Here is a 24274-nt window from a genome sequence, read left to right as displayed (position 1 = left end):
GTGACACACACACAATAGTTGCATATTTGCGGTATACTGCAAAAATACGAGCTTAATGAAAAAAAAGTAATTTCAGTCTAGCTAAAACAAAAAAATGCAAATTAGTAACAAGTATGCTGCAAATAAACTCAACGATTTCTGCACACTGGCAAACAAAGTAGAATGGGGGGGAATCAATCTGCAAACATTTCAAACTCACAGAATATAATCCCAAGCTTAGACTTTTTGTCTGAAGACACTTTTGAGAAGCAAAAGTCAAATTGAGTGAGGCACTTGTTCCTCCCATTCCTCCTAATGGGCTGCAGGTCAAAGTATATGCCCCAAAACAGCTCTCTGTAGGAGTTCAAGAAAATGCCTGGCTCTGGACACTGCACAGCCACATGGAACCTAACATAAAAATCTCCTTTGATGTAAAAGGCTTGATTTTTGCATCATGTTGTATCAAGTGTGCAGACAGCACATGACCAGACCATACTTTCCTATGAAACATAAGAATTTAAATATGAAGAGAATTTCAATCATAAATAAAATATTAAATATTGCCTACTTCCAGCAAGTGTCAGCTCATAACTGAAGTCCTAACTTGCTGGCCTTACCAATTCTGTATGATGTGTAAAGCCCACTTAATTTAAAACAAGTTTAAGGACTAAAATCTAGTAAGTGAACCTTCAAGACATTTCTCCCCCATCTTATTTTATTCCAGGGAAAAAGGAGATAAAGACATTAGAGCAGGTTCCCAGGAAGCATAACCTTGATCTCAACTCCCAGCCTTGTGATTTTAAGCTAAAGCTCCATGTCCAGTTACCTAAAATTTAAAAATATGTTCGTTAAAGACTTCATAGCTAATTTCACTGGAAAGATGATTTTTTAAGAGGCAGATAAGACTTTTTTTAAATGCTGTAGATATCCTACGCCTCCTCTTCCAATTACAGCATGTTTGTAATAGTTCAAAAAGCCATCAATGCCTCGGAATCACCAATAAGTTCTAGGCACTTCTCCAAACACAGGATGTCTTTGAATGCCTTTGCAGCTAATTCTTATTGCCCTAAATGCTGTTTCCTCCAATTGGTTCTATATGAAGAGCTTAATCAGTTCTAATACAAACATCAAGGACTCCATGGATTCCGATAAGATGCTCCAAGTGCCTCAATAGCTATTGCTGCTCTTCCAGAGGGAGTTAATCCATTACAGCCTTTAATAAATGGACAGGCTTAGTCTCAGAAAACTGACTAAAACCACAGGATTTTCATGGCATTTCCTGGAAGACAAATTCTCAAAAATAGTGAGGAAAAACCTCATGCCTCAGTCTTCATTCTTGAATGTCCTGACTTTCCATAGTGCACCACTATATAACAATTTGAAAATGGTTCTAGACTAACCCTTCAAAACCCCTTCTCCTACATCGTATTTTTTTTCAGCTTATTAAATCCACGACACATATCAGTGATTAAATTAAACTGTCTTAAACTTATCTGCTTTAAAAGTTAGACCTTGGAACAGTAAAGCTGATTTTATTTTGAAGAATACTGGGCCTCTGTCATCAGAAGTCATACTACAGTTTTAATATCTTAGGAACAAAGAAGCATTCCTCTTGAAAATTATTACTAATTGTTCCTAATATGCAAAAAAAAAAAGATGCATATAAATTCTATCCAAGATCAGAAAAGCAAAGTTCTTTGCCAACACTCACAACTAACTAATACTGGCACCCATCTATAGAGGGGAATAATTTTTTTGTTTGTTTACAACAAACAATTCTCTAAGCCAAATTGAAAACATGGTATCTTCAGTCAGAGAACAAGATTTCCAAAACAGCCAAATAAAGACTTTGTTTTCAAAATATTTGTGTTTCGATTAAGGAGGCTGTCACAAGTGTCCAACCTGAGCAAAAGAATGAAACACTGTATCACAAATTTATCATAACCAGTATCAGCTCAAAGTGAGGAGCTTGTATTAAGATGAAGTAGAGGTGAGTATGTGTACTGGATACCCAATATGCAAGAGAGGTAAGAAATTGTGGGGCATAAACAGCAACAGTTACGAACCTAGGTATGACTTAAAAGCAGAGCAATATTAGCTGAGACCAAAAATACCTGAAGACCTTCTTTACAAACCCTTCTGAAAAACGTTATAAAGAGCAACCAGAAAACATGATGTACTTACAGGAAGCATAGGCGTTGTTAAGAAACTTCTAAACAGGTAGATGGGTAGCAGCAGTTGCTTTCACTTAACATACAAAAGATGCATTAAAACAGAGAAGTACCTTTTCAAAGTTTCTAGGTTTTTACCACACCATTATTTTCTCCATAACTGAGGACTCTCAAAAATATTTAAATAATTTATTTTTATTTTCAAATAGAAAAGACTTATTATGAGAACTCTTAATTCTACTTACTTTGGATCTGGTGGTCCATCTGACAGGGGCTTCATGGAGAGTTTACACAGTGACCTGAATACAAGGAAGGCATCCTTTTGTAAAATGTGGGAAAACTTAGCACCAGGGGTAGGTCCTGAAGAATTTCCAGATTCCTAAAGAAGTTAACATATTTCAGTATTCCATTTTGCATTAGCAGGGTGTGTAGGGAAATCCCCACCTCCTAGCAACAAGAAGTTAACATATTATACAAATATAACCAATTCACTATAGCTTTACGGTCTCAAGAGTAACTAAAACAAAACAAAATATTCTGCAGTCCAGTCAAAATGAACAAACTCACTAACAAAAATTGCCATCTCTGTAAAAAGTCAGAATTAATTAAAGACTGTCATAAAACCAGGTAGGTCAAGTTTAAGTAAGGTAACTTGCAGTGAATTGCCTTCAGACATTTTCAGTAGATAACTAATTTAAAAAAAAAAACCAACCTTGACATTTTAATAGAATGCGAGTAATTACATATCTGTGACAAGATACATTTGGTAAAATTTCTATGGTACAATCATCACCCCTATTACTATGTTCTTGCAATTCTGTATTGTTGTTCCCTATATAAGCAAAATGTTTAATATTAATCTTCTACTTGCATGGCATATGTGACTGTAGCTTTTTAAGCTTATAATCTATTATTCCCAAACCTAATTACTCAGTACACTTTGACAGCAGATACCCTCTGTCAGTTGGTAGTGCACATATGCTGATATCTGATACAACAGAGGAAGTATATTTTCATATCTTTTTTGTTAATGAAAAATCAAATCCTCTCAAACATGAAACTCTTATCTGAAATCATCGCAGTAAGGTCATGCAGTAGGCTTGAACTTTCTATTTATCATTTGAAAAGAGCACACTGAAATTATACAAGTATGTCTATAACTGGCTATATTCTTCACTACATTGAATGCTAGTTTTATAGTTTCTCAGGAGCACTTCAAAAAACAGGGAACTGAGTTCTCTGTTGGAACAGTGTACTCTATGGGGCAGCTAAAAATATGCTAGGATAAAAAAGGCATCACATGTAAAATTTACTTGCAAAAATTTAAGTAGTGCATTAAAATAGAATAATGCTTAGAACATGACTTAATACTTGAAATTCATCTGAGTAACTTATTTTATGGAATTATATTAAACATTCTCTGCACAAGTGTTGGGCAACACTTAAAATATATTACTTTTTTCAGTATTTCCTAATTTATAACTGTCTGTACCTGAGTATCATTGGAAGAGACAGATAATCTGTCATCAGGTAAAGATGGTGTATAAGCAACAGAAATTGGAGTCCCTGGAATTCCATTTGCCTGAATGTTTTCACTGTCACTGCCATCCTCTAATGTACCAATTGTGCCATCACCACCTGCACTTTCAGCAGTCCCTTCCACATCTATCAGAAAAGATGAAAAAATTATGAACAAATGTTACATAAGAATGCAAATTAAAAAGAGCTTTTAAATCTAATGTTTAAATACTAAAACAATCATAAGCAAAGTATCATAAGGAGGAGCTTAAGGCAGAATTTACAAGGCATTATATAACTAAAAAAATTCCAAATACTCTTAATTCCCACTAATGAAAATTACAGTAAAAAAATTACTTATAACTTTACATTGCCAGGTTCACCATTCTACCAAGTTTCCAAGAAGTATTGGGGGGGGGGGGGGGGGGAAGTCACTGATCTGATACACACTTTCCAACAAATTGAAAAATGTAGTGCTACAGTGCTACTACAGAGACAGGGCCATTTGTGAAGAGCTTATGTGGAAACAAAACAGAAAAAAAAAAGGAACAAGAATTTGTATTTTAAAAAGAACGTTAGTCTCCAATACAGAGAGTGTAAATTAATGTATGAAATCTTGTCCATTTTACTGTTAAATAATACACAGCTAAAGTCAGACAACTGAAACTGTTTTCTTCAGCATGTGTTATTTAAATAATGACATATTTTAGTTAAATATTTAGAAGTGTTAAAATAATTCTTAATGTCAAGACTCAGACTGCAGTCGCTGTTGACTAAATAGATATTAATACCTCCAACTACTATGTTCACCATTTCCTGCACAATACTTTCTACAATTTCTTGCGCCTTCTCTTCACACTCATTGCTTTCACCATCATATGTTCCTCCATCAGCTTTAGAAAGATCTTTAAAAAGAAAAACAAACCCAAACAAATATTAATAAGAAACTCAGAAATTAAGGAGATATTTTACTTGCATTTAATATTTTAAAATTCAATTACAAATCGATTAATAGGAGAGTATACGTTAAAAAAAGCTGTGTTTGGATGCTTTGAAAACAGTATTTGCACAACATAAGTATTCCAGTGTTTAACCTGGAACTGGTAATTAATCCACAGGCCTATGCCAACAAAAGACATCTATTTTGTATTTTCACGTACATTAAACACTGAAAACTTACTGGTTTTGAGATGTTATTCTCAAAAATTTTCACAATACTACATAGGTGCAAAGAAGAACATTTGCTACAGTGACTACAACAGAGTGTAGGACTAAAGGATACTCACGATAAAGTTTAACAGTGGTAACAAGGACAACAGGCATTTTGCATTAGTCAACTATTTGAAAATATATGCCCGACTCCAGATTTGGGAGAGGGGAAAAAAAGACAATCCTCAAGCCTTTCTTTTTACAGACCTTTTCCCTCCCTCCATGAAACAGAAATACACACTGATTACTTTCTGCTGCTGTGGCTTGGTCAGCTTCAGTCTGTTCGTTTTCAGCACTAGAAATATCAGATCCATTTTCTGCCTCTATATCTTCTTGAAGGTTCTTGTCCACATCATTCGTGCTGTGGTCAAGCTCCCTCTCGTGTTCTTTGGACAGCTGATCAGTCTGTGTTGGAATATGTCTCAATTGAGGTGACTCAGGCTCATGATGGCTTACTGGAGACTGCTGTAGATGGTGTTGCTGTCTGTGTCTTTCCTTTTCCATCTGTTTGGCTTCCTGCAGCTACAAATACATTGCAATCACACAAGAATTTCACTATCAAAACAAAACAATGAGCTGTATACATGTTGTATACATCATTTTATAAACATGAAATCTCTATTGTCTCTGCTTACACAGTGCCTTCGTAAAGCTGTAACAGTTTAAGAAAACGCATCCTTTGTATTATTATAAATAATTTTACTATCACAGGATAAACCTTTGCAAGAGGGCTGCTTCCCAACTATGCACATTACACTTAACCATACCTTCACTGTGCAAGAGGGATGACTAAACTACACATGGTATAGGACCAAGAGTTGTCTGCCTGCCCTGTAAGGAAGTTCAGCCAGTAGATGTGACAATATACAAGGACCATGGAGAAACATCAAGGCAGATTTTTCTTTTTTGAAAGCTCTCACAAAGAGAAATACATTGGAGAACGTACAAGTCTTCTGTTACCCTACAAGCATATGGTATTAAGGGAAAGACTAAAAATAAAAAAAAAATTATAGGAAATTGACTAAACATCCAGGGAAAACAACAAAAACAAAGTTAAAACTGAAAAGAGCAGCACTTCCAAAACACTACAGAAGACAGATCCTGAGGAAGAACTCATCATACTTAAAATTGTAAGACAAAAACTATTTTAGCTTTGTGGTTGCTTGATCTGGAATCCCCGGAAAGGGAAGAATTTCTGTAACTTGTCTAATGGATTAAGACAACAGTCATTAAAGCCAACCAATGCAGGGTGTCCTTTGAAGCAAAGCTGTAAGGACTGGCTTTCTATCCCTGTGTTTACCAAAAGTTTTGTAACTTTTTATACTGTTATTTTGGCTACTATGATCTCAGCCCTTTACTCTTCCACTTAGAGCTTTCTATGCTGCATCTTTTGGGGTGCTATAGATCCCTGAGTAGATACTACCTTTCAAATTACAGCTCAAATAATTCCTTCTAGCATTTGTTAGCTATCATATTAAAATAACTGCCCTGACTGTGCAAAACAAGTAGAACTGCTTATCAACTTGCATAAAAACAGACTTATAGTCTGGCAAAAATGAAGACTTCCATTGTAGAATAATAATAATAATAACCCTCTTCTATATTAAGTTGCTTAAAAGGTCAGTAACTGCATGGATTTCTCAAAGCACTCAGGTACTGCACAGCTTTTGCCATGACTTATCATAAATATAATGTCTCACAAATCTTTGACTGTGATGGTACCACATACCAATATGCAGTTGCTTCTGAGAGGAAAGTAAGTACTACGTATTCTTAGAGAAAACTTATAGTTTGTAATAATACAGCAGAATTACTTCTAGAAGTAGCTAGGAATTCAACCAGTTCTCAAATCTGGGCATCAGCTTTTTTGTTTGCTTGGGGTTTGGGTGTTTTGTTTTGTTTTTAATAGGAATTAGGACAATTACTTTGCCTTATTGATCTTTATTATCAGCAGTAGAAGGCACAGGGCATATGCTGGGGTCCCTGCTGACAACTCACAATAGCAATTTCAGTGACATATAAGTATCTGTTAGTCACTACTACACATCAAAATGTTACAAAATGTAAATGATTACATGACTGGAAAGTTTTTTTGTTTGGTTTTTTGGGGTTTTTGTTTTGTTTTAATCATGGATTACTTCTTTGGTGTTTATCATCACAACAACATTGGAACATTTCACTAACACTAATGTACTCCATATGCACTCTTATGCAGGTAGAGTGGCATCTCTTCACAGCCTGACAATAGAAACTGAAGTTGAATACATCCATTAAATACAGAGGACCACTACGAGAAGTTTAAATCCTATACACCACCCCCCAAAAAACACATTTCACACCTATTTCAGAGTGCAAAACACAAAAAGAACAATGTAAGATACCAGATTCTTTTTTTTTTTTTTCCTCAAAAGTACCTACATTAGGAAAGCCAACAAGCTTTAATAATGACAAAACAAATCCCTCAAGCTGGTTTGCTTTTAAGAGCTAGTTTCTATATGAAGATACCGAGATACTCACTGCTTGATTTTCCATACGTGCAAAAATGACATTCAGCATTTGTGTTAGAGTAGCCTTGGCTGTGGTTTGATTTATGAGATTTTTGCTTGCTAGATAGATATTGTAACATGTTCTTACAGCCTGTAGCACTGTTCCTTCGTGGATTTCTATGTGTTGAGATGTTACTGCAGTTAGCAAAGCCTAAATAAACAAACACACATATATATATATTTTCCAGTCAAAACTTTTCTTGTCAATCAAATAGTTTGCAAATGAATAAATATCAAAATTGGATTACTTTTAAAATATAACTAAGTACATATCTTGAAATGCAGTTTAATTAAGTTTTCCCATGTACTCTTGTGGCCATATCAGAACATCATACATACCAGTGACATTAAATTCAGAGTGTTTTTAATCAACATATCTAGGAAATACATGTTTCATGGCATATAACAGCAAGAAGTAACCAATGGAGTTATCAGACAGGTAGTTAATAAAAGTCATCCTAGAATTTTCTAGACACAAAACATGTACAACAGACTACCTGTTAAAATCTGGAAAGCAATCCAAAGGGTCCAAAAGTTGTTTTACAAATAAATGTAAATGTGAAGAACAAAGACTGAGTATGAGATTAGGCAGTTATAAGTGGGACAACTACCCTTTCTAAACACTCTCTTTGGGTAGATGCTAAAATATTGTGTTGCCCTCTCTGTAGAAATTCACTTCTTTCTTTCCATTTGAGTTAGTATCTGCTTCTCTTTTTTTAAAAAAAAAAAAAAAATACGCAAATAAGCCTCTAAAAGATCAGGTAACACAGAAGTAAGGAACACATTACCTTTATGTGAGGTAGAGGCAGGCTGGATTAAAGAGCAGAAATAGAGGCAGATGAAAGCTGAGGACAGGGTGTGAAGACATTGTCAGAGGTGCGTGTTGGAAAGTGGAAGGAAAGGGGAAGAGCTTGGTCCACAATAGAACAAACATGTTTATACTGGTCATTGTACTCCAGTAGAAGAAATCAGGGAATTTTATGCATTAAAGACTTTGACAGAGTTAATGATTTAATGGGACGTTTAGGGTAAGTAAGAAAGAACTGGAAACACTAGAAAGCTCATAGTTTTGTAAGTTTATCACAGTTAAAAACAAAAGTTAAGTGTTGTATAATTTACTCATCAAACCATGCCTCATTTCTCTTACTGACATTGTCAGCCCTTCCATCCACACATGGCACCAACAAGTGAACAAAGAGTATCCATTGCTCACTCAAACCCTTTAAAAATCACTGTACAGCTTAACAGGAAAAAGAAAATCAAAGACCCACCTCACTGAGCTGCTGCTGAAGAGACCTGAATTCTACTCCTAGATAAGCAGTCCACTTACAGTCCCTTCTTGCTCTACCTGTGGTGCCTCAGTTCTCTCATCAGTGGACACAGGGAGGTACATATATGGATAACTGTACTTACATTTCTTACTGGAGAGTATACATTCTTATCTGCATGACGACTAAACAGCATCTCACGCTACAATCTACAAAGTAGTACTGCCTAAATGCCCACTAGAAGTCTTCTTTTATCAAAAAATCAAAAGAAAAAAATATTCAAAAAACACCCAACCAACTGAAGAAAAGAAATCACAGAGGCAGGCAAACTGTAGACAATGGCTCTGTTAAAGGAACTTAAGTCTCCGAGCACTGGTACTGTTCTTTTTTTCCCTCCCAAAATTCAGTTTACATGTCACCGGCCTTCTAAAAACCAAGAAGTGCTAAGTTGAAATTCATACCACCAATCCTTAATTCTTACCCTCTCCGTGCAACAATTCAATACCTCCATAGAACTTATCAATACTCTGCTTCTGCTAATGGAAACCTCATTCAGGGAAGAGGACACATAAAAACTGTAACAAAAACCAGTGCCTTACCTGGATGGAGATCAGTGACAAGTAGTGTCCCTCAGGGGTCCACATTGGGACCAGTACCGTTTAATATCTTCATTAATGACATAGACAGTGGGATCAAGTGCACCCTCAGCAAATTTGCAGATGACACCAAGCTGAGTGGTGCGGTTGACATGCCTGAGGGATGGGATGCCATCCAGAGGGACCCCAACAAGCTCGAGAAGTGGGCCCATACAAACCTCATGAGATTCAAAAAGGCCAAGTGCAAGGTCCTGCACCTGGGTTAGGGCAACCCACAGTATCAACACAGGCTGGGGGAATGAAGGGATTGAGAGCAGCCCTGCGGAGAAGGACTTGGGGTACTAGTGGATGAAAAGCTGGACACGAGCCGGCAGTGTGCGCTTGCAGCCCAGAAAGCCAACCATATCCTGGGCTGCATAAAAAGAAGCGTGGCCAGCAGGCTGAGGGAGGTGATTCTCCCCCTCTACTCTGCTCTGGTGAGACTCCACCTGGAGTACTGTGTCCAGCTTTGGGGTCCCCAGCACAAGACAGACATGGACCTGCTGGAGCAGGTCCAGAAGAGGGCCGCAAAAATGATCAGAGGGGTGGAACACCTCTTCTATGAGGAAAGGCTGAGAGAGTTGGCGTTGTTTAGTCCGGAGAACAGAAGGCTCCAGGGACACCTTATTGCGGCCTTTCAATACTGAAAGGAGGCTTATAAGAAAGATGGGGAAAAACTTTTTAGTAGGGCCTGTTGCGATAAGACAAGGGGTAGTGGTTTTAAACTAAAAGAGGTTAGATTCAGACCAGATACAAGGAAGAAATTTTTTACGATGAGTGTGGTGAAACACTGGAACAGGTTGCCTAGAGAGGCTGTATATGCCCCATCCCTGGAAACATTCAAGGTCAGGTTGGACGGGGCTCTGAGCAACCTGATCTAGCTGAAGATGTCCCTGCTCACTGCAGGGGGGTTGAACTAGATGACCTTTAAAGGTCCCTTCCAACCCAAACCATTCTATGATTCTATTCTATGATCTCTATATCAATGAGTTTGCCACCAAAACCTACTTATACATTTAAACCATTCACCACCTGTCCCTTCCCCTCTCCCCTTTGTTTTTAATACAAACACCTTCTACGCTGGCCTACACACACGATTCTGTGTGTCATATTTTCACTTATCTTTCATTAAGTGTTGTACTGTTCCACCTCTACCTTACTGCTAGGAATTCCTGGCGGGTTTGTGAGACTTGCAGGATACTGAGTTAAAACACGCTGAACCCCATTAATTAGAGTTGCAGATTTCTTCTGATCAGGTAACATAGCTACAACCCCTACACCACCGTACTCTTGCACGCCAAAATTTATCCCCAAAGCTACTCATATCAATCACAGCTCTGCTGACTTCTCCAACTCTTTCCTACATGTTTCAGGAGCAAATGCGATCACCCTGAAGGCAGGTAACTCCCAGTGATTAGATTCTGCACTCTCCAATCTGGCTGGAAAGGCTGCACACCTGTACGTATTTTAGTATTCTACTTTTTCAAGTTTTGTGCATCAAAGTCCTGAAAGGCCAAAACAGAAAGCTCCCTTAATCTTTCACTAATAACTCTGTAACAGAATTAACCTCGAAGACCTTTGTCCATGCTAGTTTAAAAAAAAATAAAATCAGTAACTCTTGAAAACAAGGCAAACAAGTGGAGCCCAGGCATAAATAGACAGCCATTTTTTCCAAAGCACTACTGTCTGGCCGCAATACAGTAAGTATTTAGATTTAGTGAAGATTTCCTTCACCCAGTTCCAAAAGATAACACTGAGACACACACACTTACAATACGTCAGTTTAAGAACCACCTACAATTTCTCACTTGGAAGACAAGGTCTCTTGCTGCATAGCATTTAGGACACAAACAAAAAGGTGCAGGGGGGCAGGTGATCAAGCCTTGATCTCTTTTGTTCTAGCTATGTCATTCACAAAGTTACTCCTTTGTGTCACTTTCTGTCTCCTTGTTAAATTCGGGTGATTAAGAATTTGAAAGTCCAATTTTAACTTCCATCTCAGTTCAGTAAAGTCTTATGGGTTTTTTTCCCTAGCTTCTAATAATAGGAGACAATGCCTGCTAGTAGAAAAAGGTGACAAGGCTACAGATGGATTATGTGCTCTTTTGTTTTAATTGGCTTAAGAGCCTGAATTTCCTAAGTTTCTTCAGTATGCTTGTTATGACTAGAGCTTGGTTCTTTTCACACCACCTGACAGGGGGTGTGGAGGCAAAGAAATGTTTACACACGCAGAGACATACTTCCTCAACATATTAATCCAAATTCACTGAATAACTACATCTTCCATGCAGACTGAGAAATTAGTCTTTCCAGCAGGGCACCTCCTTGCAGATATCTAACTATTAAAAAGAGTTCAACTTTGCTACAGAGGTCCCGACAGTCACTTCTTTGGGTTTCTTTCCTTCTCAGGCACTAGAGACAACGAACCCTAATGACTACTATACACGTTTGCAAACTGATAAGTATTTTTAACTTTGATCTTTTGCTAATATATTTCATATTCCTTCCAATTTAGAGCCATCCTCAGGCTATTAGTCATGCTTACTTCATGTCTCAATGCCATTTCTCTTCCTCTACTATCACAATCTAGCAGAAATATGAGAATGAACATGAGACAGGAAGTATTTTACAATTACTTTCTGACAACATCCTTCCCTCTTGCCTGCTTCCATTTAGGGCTTCATTTGACGGCATGACCCAAACAACATCACCTCATTCTGTATCATAAAAGAGTACATCATTACCACAACTGGCATGACAGCTAACCCTGAGAAACCACAGGTTACGATCAGGAGCGGCAGTCCTGCTCCTCTGAAATCCTTGTCAACTCAGATGTTAGAAAACTAATCCTTCCCTTTCTCATTTTATCAGTTTTTGTCAGATTACTCCCCAACCTTACTCTGTGGCCAAACAGCTACTAGGTCCAATGCAAGGAGGAAGAGAGGGGAGACACATGAGTAGAAGACAAACCTCCTCAGCAACAGTCCCCAGTTAAGCAGGATTACACAAAATCTCAAACTGCTACACAGCAAAGCACGTCCTTGAGAGGTGGAACAACAAAAGCTCTGCCTTCCTCCCAGCCATACACTCTTACTGCTTACTTTGCAACAGGTCTGGGGCATGAAGCCACCTGTGCTATTTTAATGGCAACACATTAATACAATTAAAAACAAAACAACAAAAAAATCCCACAGGTGCTTTTCTGGTGTTTGCTTTGGGGTTTTTGTTTGTTTGTTTGTTTTAAAAGTGGCTTTAGTTGATTCAGAGTATTAAATGCCTGCCGGGACAAGGGATGGGGTAGGACAATGTCTGGGAGGGAGCAAAGCCAGGACAGAAAAATGCCTCTCTGCAGAGGTCAGAACAGCAAGCTACTGCAGTGGCTCTGCTGACTATGGAGTCAACGCATTAGGTTGCGCTTTTCTATCATGGTAAAGATTTGCTGCTCAAGGCTTTTTGCAGCTGAGTTCCCACTCCTTCTGGTCACACTTAGCTCATCTGTTTTCATCCAATATCTTCCGTGTGAGCTTAGGAGAGTTGATTTAAAAAAAAAAAAAAAAAGTCTACTTTACTGTACTCCTCCCCTGTGCTGTTCTTTAGGCACGGAAGGAAACCTTTGTAAAAACATTGTTAGCACTACCTCATTACACTTCAGGTCCTTCCACAAAAGCTTTCTTTGTCACAAAGTCTGCAAAAATACCAACAGCCATCAAGCCTTCCTTGTCCTGAAATTAATGGCTATCATCCTGACTGTGAGGTTGTTTCCTTAAGCTTTCCTTCCAGTCTTTCACACCTATTGTTCTGTATTTGAGAAACACCCTATTGTTCTGTGCCTCTACCTAGTTACTATAAATAAAGCATATTCATTTTTATAAATAACCATCAGATGGGTTTGGGAAAGGAGAAAAATCTTCAGGATCATTTCTTGAGTTACAGATTATCATACCTTTGTATGACACCCATAGTATTTTTTCTTTTAGCCTGAGGCATGTTTGCCTATTTAGTGAATTTCCTGTTGTGTAAAATGAGTGTATTAGAACAGTACAGGAAGCATCGCAATTTGTGAGGCAAAATGAATGTAGCTTAAAAAGTAAACTAACATTAATTCTCTACGAAAAACATCCAGCACCCATCTGTAACCGTAAACTTTTCATTCCTCTCACACTGAATATTCTGCAAGAACAGAATGGTTACGGTGAAAGAAAGTAACTACAACCAGGAGAACAATTTAAGAACACACAAGAGGCAGATGCACGTACATAAAGACTTGCTAGGAAGCCCAGTTTTCAACTCAGGGTCATTCTTTTCTTCCTCTCAGCCAACTCTGATCATCTTATCTTTGGAAGATTTATGACACAGTACAGCCATCATCTGATCAGCACAGGCTTACTTGGGTAAAATACTCATAATTCAGTTGCCTGGGAAGTCTCGAGTACTTGAGACAGCCCATAAAACACAGTGGCCCTAACCCCTCTCTCTAGTGTATTAGCTACTGGAACCACATAATTCCATTTTCTTTGAGAAGGGCTACAGGGTTATTTTTAATAATAAAATTTTTTTTAAAAGTAAGCTTGAAGTCCAAACATTAACTTGCCACGAAATAACGTGTTACTATGGACTGACTTTTGGAAGAACACAGGAGACTTAAGTCCTTAAACCACAAAGCAATAAATACATCAAATAACCTTCACAGATAAATCATTTTTCAATATGGGTGACACTAAAAAAATCATACAGAATGCAGTAATATAGATCTCCAAGTGACATTTTCTTTGTGAGCTGGTGATAAGATTATCTCCTGCTTTTTACCATTTCCAAATTATTTAGTAATTCATGTTATACATTTACCATAGCTTTATAAGACCTACATTTACCTAACTTAGTTTACCAACTTTGAAGACCTATGGAAATACACTGTAAGGGTATGAAAAATAGAAAAATACAGTGTTTGCTTCCAGCATGCTTTCACAGTCAAGACAGTGATTTAAATCAACAGTGTCATATCCTAGATTCTACACCAGATTTCAGTAATAATGGATCATTAATTAACACTTCATATTTGATTAAAACTAGTATTTTCTTCTACTTAACATCAATTTTAAGAAAAAATAATCCATATTCACAAGCAAGTGGTCAGTTACCAGCCCTGAAACACACTGAAGGATTATGACTGTGGAGACTGCAGGAAGAATAGAACTATGTTCCAGTTTCTCCTATGGAAGATAATATAAAGAATATAAATTATATAAGAATATAAAGTTTTATTTAGTTTTATCACTGGGAAGTTAGGTGTTAAAAGTGAACTAGAATCTAATATGGAATTAAACGGATACGTATTTTGCAAAACAGGAGTATTTCATATCCAACTCTGAAAACGTAATCCTTCTCTGAAAAATAAAATTGCAAACTGACAGGACAGCATTTTCAGGTTAAGTAAGCAGTCCTAGCCATTAACTTAAGAAGAAAGCCTCAAAATACAAAGATTCAGAAATAAAACCTCCTACAACATTATTTTGATTCTTAAATCATTCCATAATCCACAGCTCCTTTTAATCTCAGCAGGAGGAATTAAACTTTCTACAGTCTTTTTATAGGAAAAAATAACCACACTACTACATGATATTGTAGATGATTAAGTTACTTAGCATTTCAAACTACTGAAACACAATCTGATATGGAACTGAAGAAGTTTTTTCTAAGGATCTTCTCGATTTGGAATCTGTTTTCACAGAAGTTTTGTTAAAATTCTTTCAAACCTATCATCATTCTCCTTATTCCTCAGAATTAGTTAGCTTTTACAATCTTCCCATTCTGTAATCCAACAATGAGTTGTTCTCTGTTTTTAGTTAGTTTCAAAAGGCGACTTGTGCAAGCAATGTTTGATTCAACTTTCCTTCCTCCATGGACACCAGTCATACTGACAGCGTGACTAGTTGTGAAAAGACACATATAGGAGTTGACCTTATGAACAGTCTATTGCACATGGAAGACTCCGAAAGCGGTCACTAAAATAACATTCAACTTTTCAAACTACAGCTATCAAGCACACACACAAATTTTTCTTTGCCAAACATGAGCAAGTCAAGCTGTAAAAGTATCTAGATAATAACAAATACTTAATATACAACAGACCAAGGAAAGAAAACACAGATGAGGATAAACAGTTGATCTCATGTCCCATTCTTCTTCCTCATCCCTATTCTTTCTTTATAGATTTAAAAAAAATTTTAATATAATTTTTGTCATAACTGTAGTTCTTCAGGAGCAAAAAGGCCAGACAGAAATGTAAACAGAACTTCAACTAAAACCTCTGCAGGTGTCAACAGGAAGTTTGCACACACACACCACAAATGCCACAGTAGCCCTAGCAGAGCAAGCCTGAAGGCAAAAAGGTTCAATCAAGGGAGGCTGTTTCAAACATAATTTGAATAAACAATTTTCAATGGCAGCAGTAGCCTAATTACTTGCTTTTTTTCTGCTCCAGCAATCCCCACCATAACAACTGAAAAAGAATTTGCATGGCTTCCCATCAAAATTACACCAAATCAAACTAAACTACAAGAGGAAGGAAGGAAAAGGCCAATTTCCCAATCTGGTTGATCACGGAGTCTGCAGATGAAGAATGAGGGGATTACAGAAATGAGAACATGCAAGCAGAAATAGGGGCAGAAAAGTTAAACTGGCCACTGTCAAAACTACCGCCAGACATACCTCTCAGCTTAGATACCTCAAAAGAGACAAATTACACTCCTCAGTCTCAGCAAGATTATCTCCTTGATAGTCAGCAGAAAGGTATTTTCAGAACACCTAAGTGGCTCTGGTTGTTGGGAACCTGCTTAAGACGACTCCACCACTGTAACACTGTAACTAGCAAGCAGCACAGCGTGCGAACTCTTACCCAATGCTGGCTCCCAGACCTTAGACTGAGGGCAGCATGCTATGTAAGGGCCTTCCATTCAGCATGCAGAACCGAGATAACCCTCCAGGGAGGAAGGTGTCTGAGTGATCAAGGTTCTCAGATTTTACTGTGGTGTTGGTGATGCAGCTGCCCTGCGGGAGCACTGCTCATGTTGTGAATAATAGCCTGGGAGTGCCAGCACAGAAAGCAGGAGACCCAGGTCCCCTGCCTTCTATCTCCCCGATGGAATTAAAATTCTTCAGAGAACATACTAATCACCAGGACCACAGAAGAGTCTGAAAGGACACATGATCCATCCTTCAAATCATACTGGAGAAGTGGGGTCCACACTCAGCCCAGAACTGAAGAGGTATGAAGCCTAAGAGAATACGACTGACTTAGCAGGTTCATTATTCCCCCAAAGCAAGTCAAAGTTCTGGTCTTTGCTAAGGTTATTTCTAATTTTGATGCTTTTTATAGTGTCCAGTGTACTGGACGAACATGGAGTCAAAGCCAAAACAGTACTCTCCACTTTCCCAAGCATTCCAACATGACCATTAGCTAAGTCTAAACAGCCAAAAAATTAAGGCACTAAATGAATTTACACACTTCATGCATTTTACAATTGTTGAAGAAGTTGCTTTCTCAACTATTTTCTTGGACAGAAGGAATATCAGCTCACAGAAAACCCCCACCAGGCGGGGAGGACCGGAATAAGAAAGCATTCAGAGAGAAGGTACTACAGTGAGAGGGAGATACAACGGTTTCAGCCACTGAAAGTTTAAATCAACAAAAACTTCCCTTTGCAAGATGAAAAATGTCTTAAATGCTTGGGCAAAACAACACAACAAATCTAGAAAACGGCAGCATAAACCAACATTTGTAACAACTATCTGCCGGAGAAGTGGAGTGTCAAGAAAAAGGAAGATTTGCGCTATGAAAAGGAGCACAACAAACCACATTCTTTGCAGTAAAACAAGTAAATACAATCTGCAAGAAATGTTAACACCTCAGGATACATATACACAAGAATACAAGGTAACAACCACTCCATTCCTCATAACTAACTTTAATTGTATTCTTCACTACTGCTCATCACCACAACCATTCAAAGACTGCTGTTACAGGAGTAGGGTATCGTATTTCCACTAGGTGGCTAACTTCTATTAGTTGGCATAATAATTTCCTGTAATAAATACCCATAATTAATGGGTGCAATCAGAAAACAGCTAAGGTTCCCCAGAAACACTTATTTGTACAAACTCCACAGGCAACTTTTATATAAGCTATGGAAAGAAACCCTAGACCTGCTTCAAGCAAAAGCCTATGACACAGCAGCACAAAGCTACCATGGTAATACCTGACTGTCAGGTCTAATTGCATTTCATAAAACAATTCCAAAATGGATTTAAAAATCTGCTGCTTAATTACCATCTTCCTCCCTGGGAGTGCAGGATTATTTGATTGTAATTCCTCACAATTAGAGAGCTCCACAGGTCTGCTGTAAATGAAATTTCACCCAGTGGTCTGTGCATAAGACTTCAGGTCACAACCATGAATTCACCCAAAATGCAAAGGGAGACAGTAGGGAAAGGAGCATAAGATAGGGAGTTTCCATCTCAAACAAACAGGATCAAGAAAATATTTTAAAATTACCATTACATTTACAAATTAAACACTTCTGGTTTTGAACTCTGAGGCCATGAATGTCTTCCTGCTGTCATCACTATAAATACTGGAAGTATTAATTGTATTACCTTTATTATTTGTAGCTGAACCCCTTCGTCTGTTTGAGGGCCTTGAAAACAGCCACATATTGTCTCAATAATTCTATCAATTAATTTTTTGCCTGGAGCTGTACTGTCTGGAGCATTCCCTGTCAAGTGCCCATATGCTATAAGTTTCTGGAGAGAAGAAAAAAACCCACATAAATAAGAGCTTAAAAAATAAGTCAGCTTTTCGTTATAATAAATAAATTCACTTGATAGCTCTAACTTGCACAGAATAATTAAAACAGTACATTTTACCCTCAGTCTCATAAAACATCAAGGACTTTTTTTTTAAATGTCCTCCAGATTTATTTGATTTTCACTCAACAACTGCAATACAAAGTTTGTCAGCAAGCTTAACATTAAAGCTCTTGTTCATCAATTAACGAGGTCTTAAAACAAACAGGATTCTACAAACTAACTCACATCACAAAAGTCTTCATATGTAGTCAGCACACAAATGTTTTTAACACCAGATAAACCAGCTGCAAATGCTTTCTATTTAAGCTACTAGCTAGTCTTCTGTTTTTAAGTGTTCTATTACCCTCTTCTCTCCCTAGGTCTTCAATACTTTGAAATGGAATTTATTACAAAATTAACAAAAGCCTCCTCCGAACACTTCAGGCATGAGAGTACTTGTAAAACTCCATGGCCCACCTACTTAAAAATACACAGAGTAGGAAGGCATCATAGCGCGACAGCACGCCAGGCATGCATGTGCCTGTGAATGTAAATATATGAATCGAGTTCACTGCTGGGCTACTCAGGAGAAGCAAATGGCTAAATTCCATGTTGCAGAATTTGTTTTGAAAACATTACAGGAGCCTCTGAGTTTTGAGAGGCTAGACATCTCAAATTGAAAATATTTTACTGCTATTATAAATAGCATAAAATGAATTTCATAATGCTATACCTGCTGTGTTAGTTCAACACATAGATATACACATGAAAATAGGTAGTTGTACACTAACATAATAAAACTGATCCAAACATGTAACTGTGGTAATACATATATACACAAATAAACACACACATGCACTACATAATAAATACGACATACATTCACCTTTTGTGAGAAATATATTCAATTTGGTTGTGTGTGCAATAAAGTAAAATAATAGAAAAACAATGACATTATTTTTTACATACAACTGTACCTCCCCTCCAAAGCAACAGAATTTTATAGTTGACAGTTAAAGCTCATCTTCATACAGACCTGTAAACAATCTAGAGATGTACTGACAATCCTGGGGCACTTCGACTGGCACGCCAATTCAAATGGTAGGAAGTATTTGTCCGCTTCAATGAAGCTTGTCTTTGATTTCACAGGTGGAAGAGTGCTTGAACCAGGCTTTGCTTCTCCATGAGGGGGACTAAACAGAATCATTGTATTAGAATGCTTAAGTGACCACACAAATACTTCTCACCACCACAATGTTTATGAATGAAATAAAATATCAAGAAAATTAACATTAGGAAAGAGTAACTTCTATGAAGTTAATACAACAGTAATATGGTCATATAAATATTTTTAATGGCTTTTATACTTCATCTGTCTCCTTTATGGATCAGGCAAATTGACCCTTTTGCACACTAAGTGGATATTCAGCAGTCCCTGCTGGTTTGAAGGCATAAAGACTTGTTTCCTCTGAAAACAGAAAAAAGAAAAAGACTCCCCTTACTCGGTTGGTGAAGGCAGAGGGGAAGAAGGGAAACCTATTCAGTGTCATTTCCAGATTAAATGATAACTCTGAGAGAAGTCTAGTCTGTTACTATTAGAACAGATAACAATACAACTTGCCAAAAATTTTAATGACCCTGGAAGTTAAGAACTACTCAGCTACTGTATGACATCAGTTTGGTTCAGTACTTTAGAGAAAGTACATCTATTTTGGAGATGAAATCATACTTGAACTTCAATCCTGGACATACTCAGGGAAAAAACAAACAACCCCCCACCCCCACCCCCCCCAGCAACAAACAAAAACCCCAAAACTTTGCTCTATCTGTGCTTCAGATGACACCACAGAATTTAAGAGTTCAGTGGTTACCAATGTATCTCACTTGGGCAATGTATCTGAAATGAGTAACTGTACAAAATTTGAGAAAATTATTAGCTGTTGAAGTCTTATTGCTTACAGCACCTTTAGAAAGGGCATGCTCATTAATACTTAGCTAAAAAGGACAATTAAGAATGGGTAATTTTCCACTAATTTGTACGCATCAATGCAGTTTGCCTTTGACTCAAAGCAAGATGTTCAGATTTTTCGTTTCACAGAATAGCTCATCACCTTTATATAAAGCATTCCTGACCATTTTTGTGCACACATAAGTATCTTTACACAAAAGGTAAACTACACTGTCTTACACAGGAGCATAACTTCATATTCTGTAGTGAAGGATTAAAAAATTCTTGCAGTAATTCAAATAGATCTTTACAGAACAACTAATTTCAAATCCAGGCCCTATGCATTGGTTGCAAATTAAATCAGATGCTTTAAGGAATGCAGATGGTAGAAAATATACATTTTTCATGTTGCTGAAGTAGAAGAATGAACTGCTAAGAGTTTATTATAAATGCAAAGAATGAATGCAGTCGTACGCATCATGGAGAGGGCCTTAAACTAACCAATATGATAAATCATTAATTTCAGCTTTTCAAGGAACAAGCTGGATTGTCCTTGAGAAGATGTTTGGTACCACATTCAAACAGCCCTCCTTGTTGAGGCTGCTTAAAAAGGACACCTAAATTCTAAGTCTTAATAGTGAATAATTAGTGTTAAGATTCTACTTTCTACTAAATAACTTCTCTTTTGAAGGTCTAAGGATTTATCTCTACATATTTTTTTCCTGAAGAAGAGCAGAGGTTTGTTTTTCTGTTGGATGCATAACTTTATTTATTGCCCAATATTGTTTTGCTGGAAACAGAGCTCTTTTGGACAAAACCCAAATCAGGTAAGTTGCAGAGGAAGTACATGATTCTTCTACGTTCTTAAACCTCTCTGAAATTCCTATAAAAGCTTTTCTCTGAGGAATGGAAGGGTGGTAATCTCTTGCTCATGTCTTGTGACAAGACTGTTCTTCATCTAGTGATTATGTCTATTGAAACCATTAAAATTAGGTTAAAAGAGCACTCTGGAAATAAAATCAGAATTTTTCAGAAACAAGGAGCAGGCCATGGTGAGATTCCAAAAATGAAGAACCCATGCCACAGCAAGCAACTGCAGAAGCCTGAAGCTTCTTTTAATTGAAAGCTATTAAAAAAATGCCCAAAATAATAAATATGGAAGATGATGTTCCATTTGTCTCTGGAAAGATAACTCGATAAGCTCATCACCTTGCTGATGACGGAAGGGAAGGGGATAGCAGGGAGAGGAGAGAAGAGAAACCCAAAAGGCCTTTTCTTCTTAATGTCAGCGAAGAAATTACTTCAGCTGTTTTTTTCCAGCAAGCTGTGAAACCAGAAACTGTCCCCAACAGAACTTTCTCCCACCAAGGGATCTACCAAGCATGAGAATTATGAAATATGCTGATATTTACGTATCAGCCATAGAAACAGGCTAAGGTATGTATCAAACAATGAATTTTTAAAATTATTTTGGCAGCATTTGCTGTGTAATGGTTACATAAATCAGCTTGTCCTTTTCTATTCCATTCCCCTCCGCCCCACTACCAAACACCAGTTCTGTTTAAAAAAACAAACAAACAAACAAACAACAAAGCAAAAGAAGCAATTTTCCATGCAAAATATCTGGGAGGTGGAAATGATCTATTTTTCAATGCTTTCCAGGTTAACTGTGAGATCAGTTTCCTTGAACTGGAAAAATTTAGAGAATTATCATTAGAAGTCCCCTGTTAGGATATTAAAATCTCAATTACAGAAATAAGAAGCTGAAAATAATTCGATAAACTAAGAGGTTTCTCTATTCTAAGGCCTAGAAAAACAGTATTTTCTACTGCATCTAAAAAATTTGACTCTACAGTGAAACAGGGCAAATCCATTCACAGTTTCCAAGTGCAGCAATGCCTTCATAGCAGCAAAAGGCTACTGTCAAAATAAAGACAGCACTGAAGAAATCAAAATCTATTTAGAAAACGTACATAGGCAGGTAAGACATACACATTATACCCAAAAAATCATGACTTCAGATATTAATAGGACAGAATTTAAGCACCTGAAGTTCAGAAATGGCTGAACCATACTTATATAAATCATTATAATTCAGCGTTCTCTTTAGTTTTAGCATGGTTTTTAACTACAGGATTAGGTATTACTTTTCCTTATGCAGTGCCCAGAACAAATGTCCCTCACTGAATATTTAACTTTAAGCATTTTTTTCTTATCATGCTTCACAATGTAGACTTCTGCTTTATTTATACTACTCTAAGTAAAACCTATTATAAAACCACATTATTACTTTCTGTCTGAGACTGTCTTGTGGTACTTGGTGCAACATTTTCTGAACACTACACAAATATTAAATTTATTTTTACAACCTTACTATGAGCTGATGGTATTGGCTTCATTTTGCTGGTGGAAACTGAAGCACAGCGACTCAGTCAGATGCATCCACTAATTTTTATGTGCCCAATTTGATAAGCTGCGAGACTAAATTTTTCAGCATATTTGATACTAAATTGTCCTTTACATCTTCTGAAACAAAATTCCCACTGGCTTCCTTTCCAGCTAGAAGTGCTTACATTTTCCAAACCAAAACTTGTAGATTTTAGCTCAAATGCCCAGGAGACGAAGCAGAAATCATTAGCAGCCAATTTTGACAGCTGTGGTTTAAATGATTTGCCTAAACCAAAAATTCAGTTATGGGGCAGAACACAGGTCCCCAAGCAGCACTCATCTGCTTAAGCCCTAAGAACACTTTCATCATCAGTTTCACCCACTGATCCGATTCTTTTAACAAGTGGTATAAACAGTCTTCACCACACAGCCCTGACTCATGGTTAGTAACGTACATTGAATGAGGAAGAAGATCCTGTGGAACATGTAATTAAATACCAATAATGGATTCCAGTTTACCAATACTTAATATTTAATTGTTGATAGCGGAAGAGTGCTGAACATCAATTCTGGCTTCTACCTTCACTTGTAGATGAATTGCCTGCAGAAATCTACACCTATTCTCTAACAACGTCCTTTCCAGACACCATCTTTTGAAATTACACTAGTTTTCTCTACCCATTCCCACTTCCTCACCCCAGCCTCCTCCCCTTGCTCACTCACAGTTCAAGTCTTATTTTCATTCCAGGCTCCTCCCCCTCCTCTGAACCCACTTCAGGAGCCTTTTAAGCTCTGGCCCCTCCACCAATACTTTCTCTCTGTGGCACCCACAAAGACCTTTTCTAACCTTGATCCCCATTCCTACCCTCCCTGGCCAGACAATATCAGCCTGCTCCCTCTAAGCTATCTTCTGCCTCTACTCCCAGGCCCTACGCCTTGCACCACAACAGCCAGTCACAGAAGCAGCACTTTTAGCATGTTTCCAGATACCACCAACCTTACAAAATATACTGAAAATGCTTTTCAGAGAGAGCCTGTACTCCCAAATGCAGAACAAGTACAATACACATTTTAAGAGGTTAAAAGCACTATCAACTCAATACGATGAACTATCACATACCTTTGCTTTTCTGTCTCAGCCTTTATTTCCTCTGTAAAATGAAACAAAGGCATAGTTATGGAAATGGTATCATAACCACAAATATAAAATTAAGTAACTGAAAATGATAGGAAAGCAAAACTATTTAGGCAAACATTTGAAATCAGGATTAGTTTAAAACAGAAAATACATGTTTATAAGCAGTTTCATAAGAGCTTCTACTCTTCACCTGCATTGGTTGCAAACTGTATCAAAATTACTTTACAAATCTATAGTCAAATTTGCATCCAGTCATGCCAGCTAAACACCTTAGCATGTACCAAGACATTGGCAAGCTCTTTCACAGCTCACGTATATAGAAATAATGAGGAAAATGCAAATATTATTAAAACTATTAATCTATCAATAAAGGATACACTGCTTGTTAACTGTGGATTATATAGAAAAATAATAAAGAAACCACCATTGCTGATTCTTACATGAAACCTTGATGACTAATAATTATCTTTGGTTTTAACAAAACAGCGTTTTGTTAAACACAGCGTTAGACACCACAGTAATGACTAGAGGGGAGGGAAAAAAAGTGTGTAGAGGCTCTACTTCATACTATTTTAAAATACATTAAAACAGAAGGACTAATAGTTTAATGCTGTTGACAAAACATTCTCA

The 24274-nt window shown here is 37.3% G+C and overlaps 1 protein-coding gene across 1 annotated transcript in view; it reads right to left on the bottom strand.

Annotated features, from left to right (window-relative positions):
- The window catches only part of ARFGEF1 (ADP ribosylation factor guanine nucleotide exchange factor 1), a 101075-nt gene that overhangs the window by 44854 nt on the left and 31947 nt on the right, over positions 1–24274 (bottom strand). Inside the window, exons 2-9 of the mRNA XM_050890783.1 lie at positions 23627–23657; positions 19207–19363; positions 17979–18125; positions 7395–7574; positions 5126–5399; positions 4460–4573; positions 3643–3815; positions 2396–2529 (exon numbers count right to left, since the gene is read on the bottom strand). Of these exons, the coding sequence (XP_050746740.1) occupies positions 2396–2529; positions 3643–3815; positions 4460–4573; positions 5126–5399; positions 7395–7574; positions 17979–18125; positions 19207–19363; positions 23627–23657 (1210 nt within the window). The remainder of the gene's footprint in view (positions 1–2395; positions 2530–3642; positions 3816–4459; positions 4574–5125; positions 5400–7394; positions 7575–17978; positions 18126–19206; positions 19364–23626; positions 23658–24274) is intronic.

The sequence above is a fragment of the Gymnogyps californianus genome, chromosome 2, assembly GCF_018139145.2.
Source record: "Gymnogyps californianus isolate 813 chromosome 2, ASM1813914v2, whole genome shotgun sequence".
NCBI lineage: Eukaryota > Metazoa > Chordata > Aves > Accipitriformes > Cathartidae > Gymnogyps > Gymnogyps californianus.
This window is presented reverse-complemented; position numbering and strand designations above follow the sequence as displayed.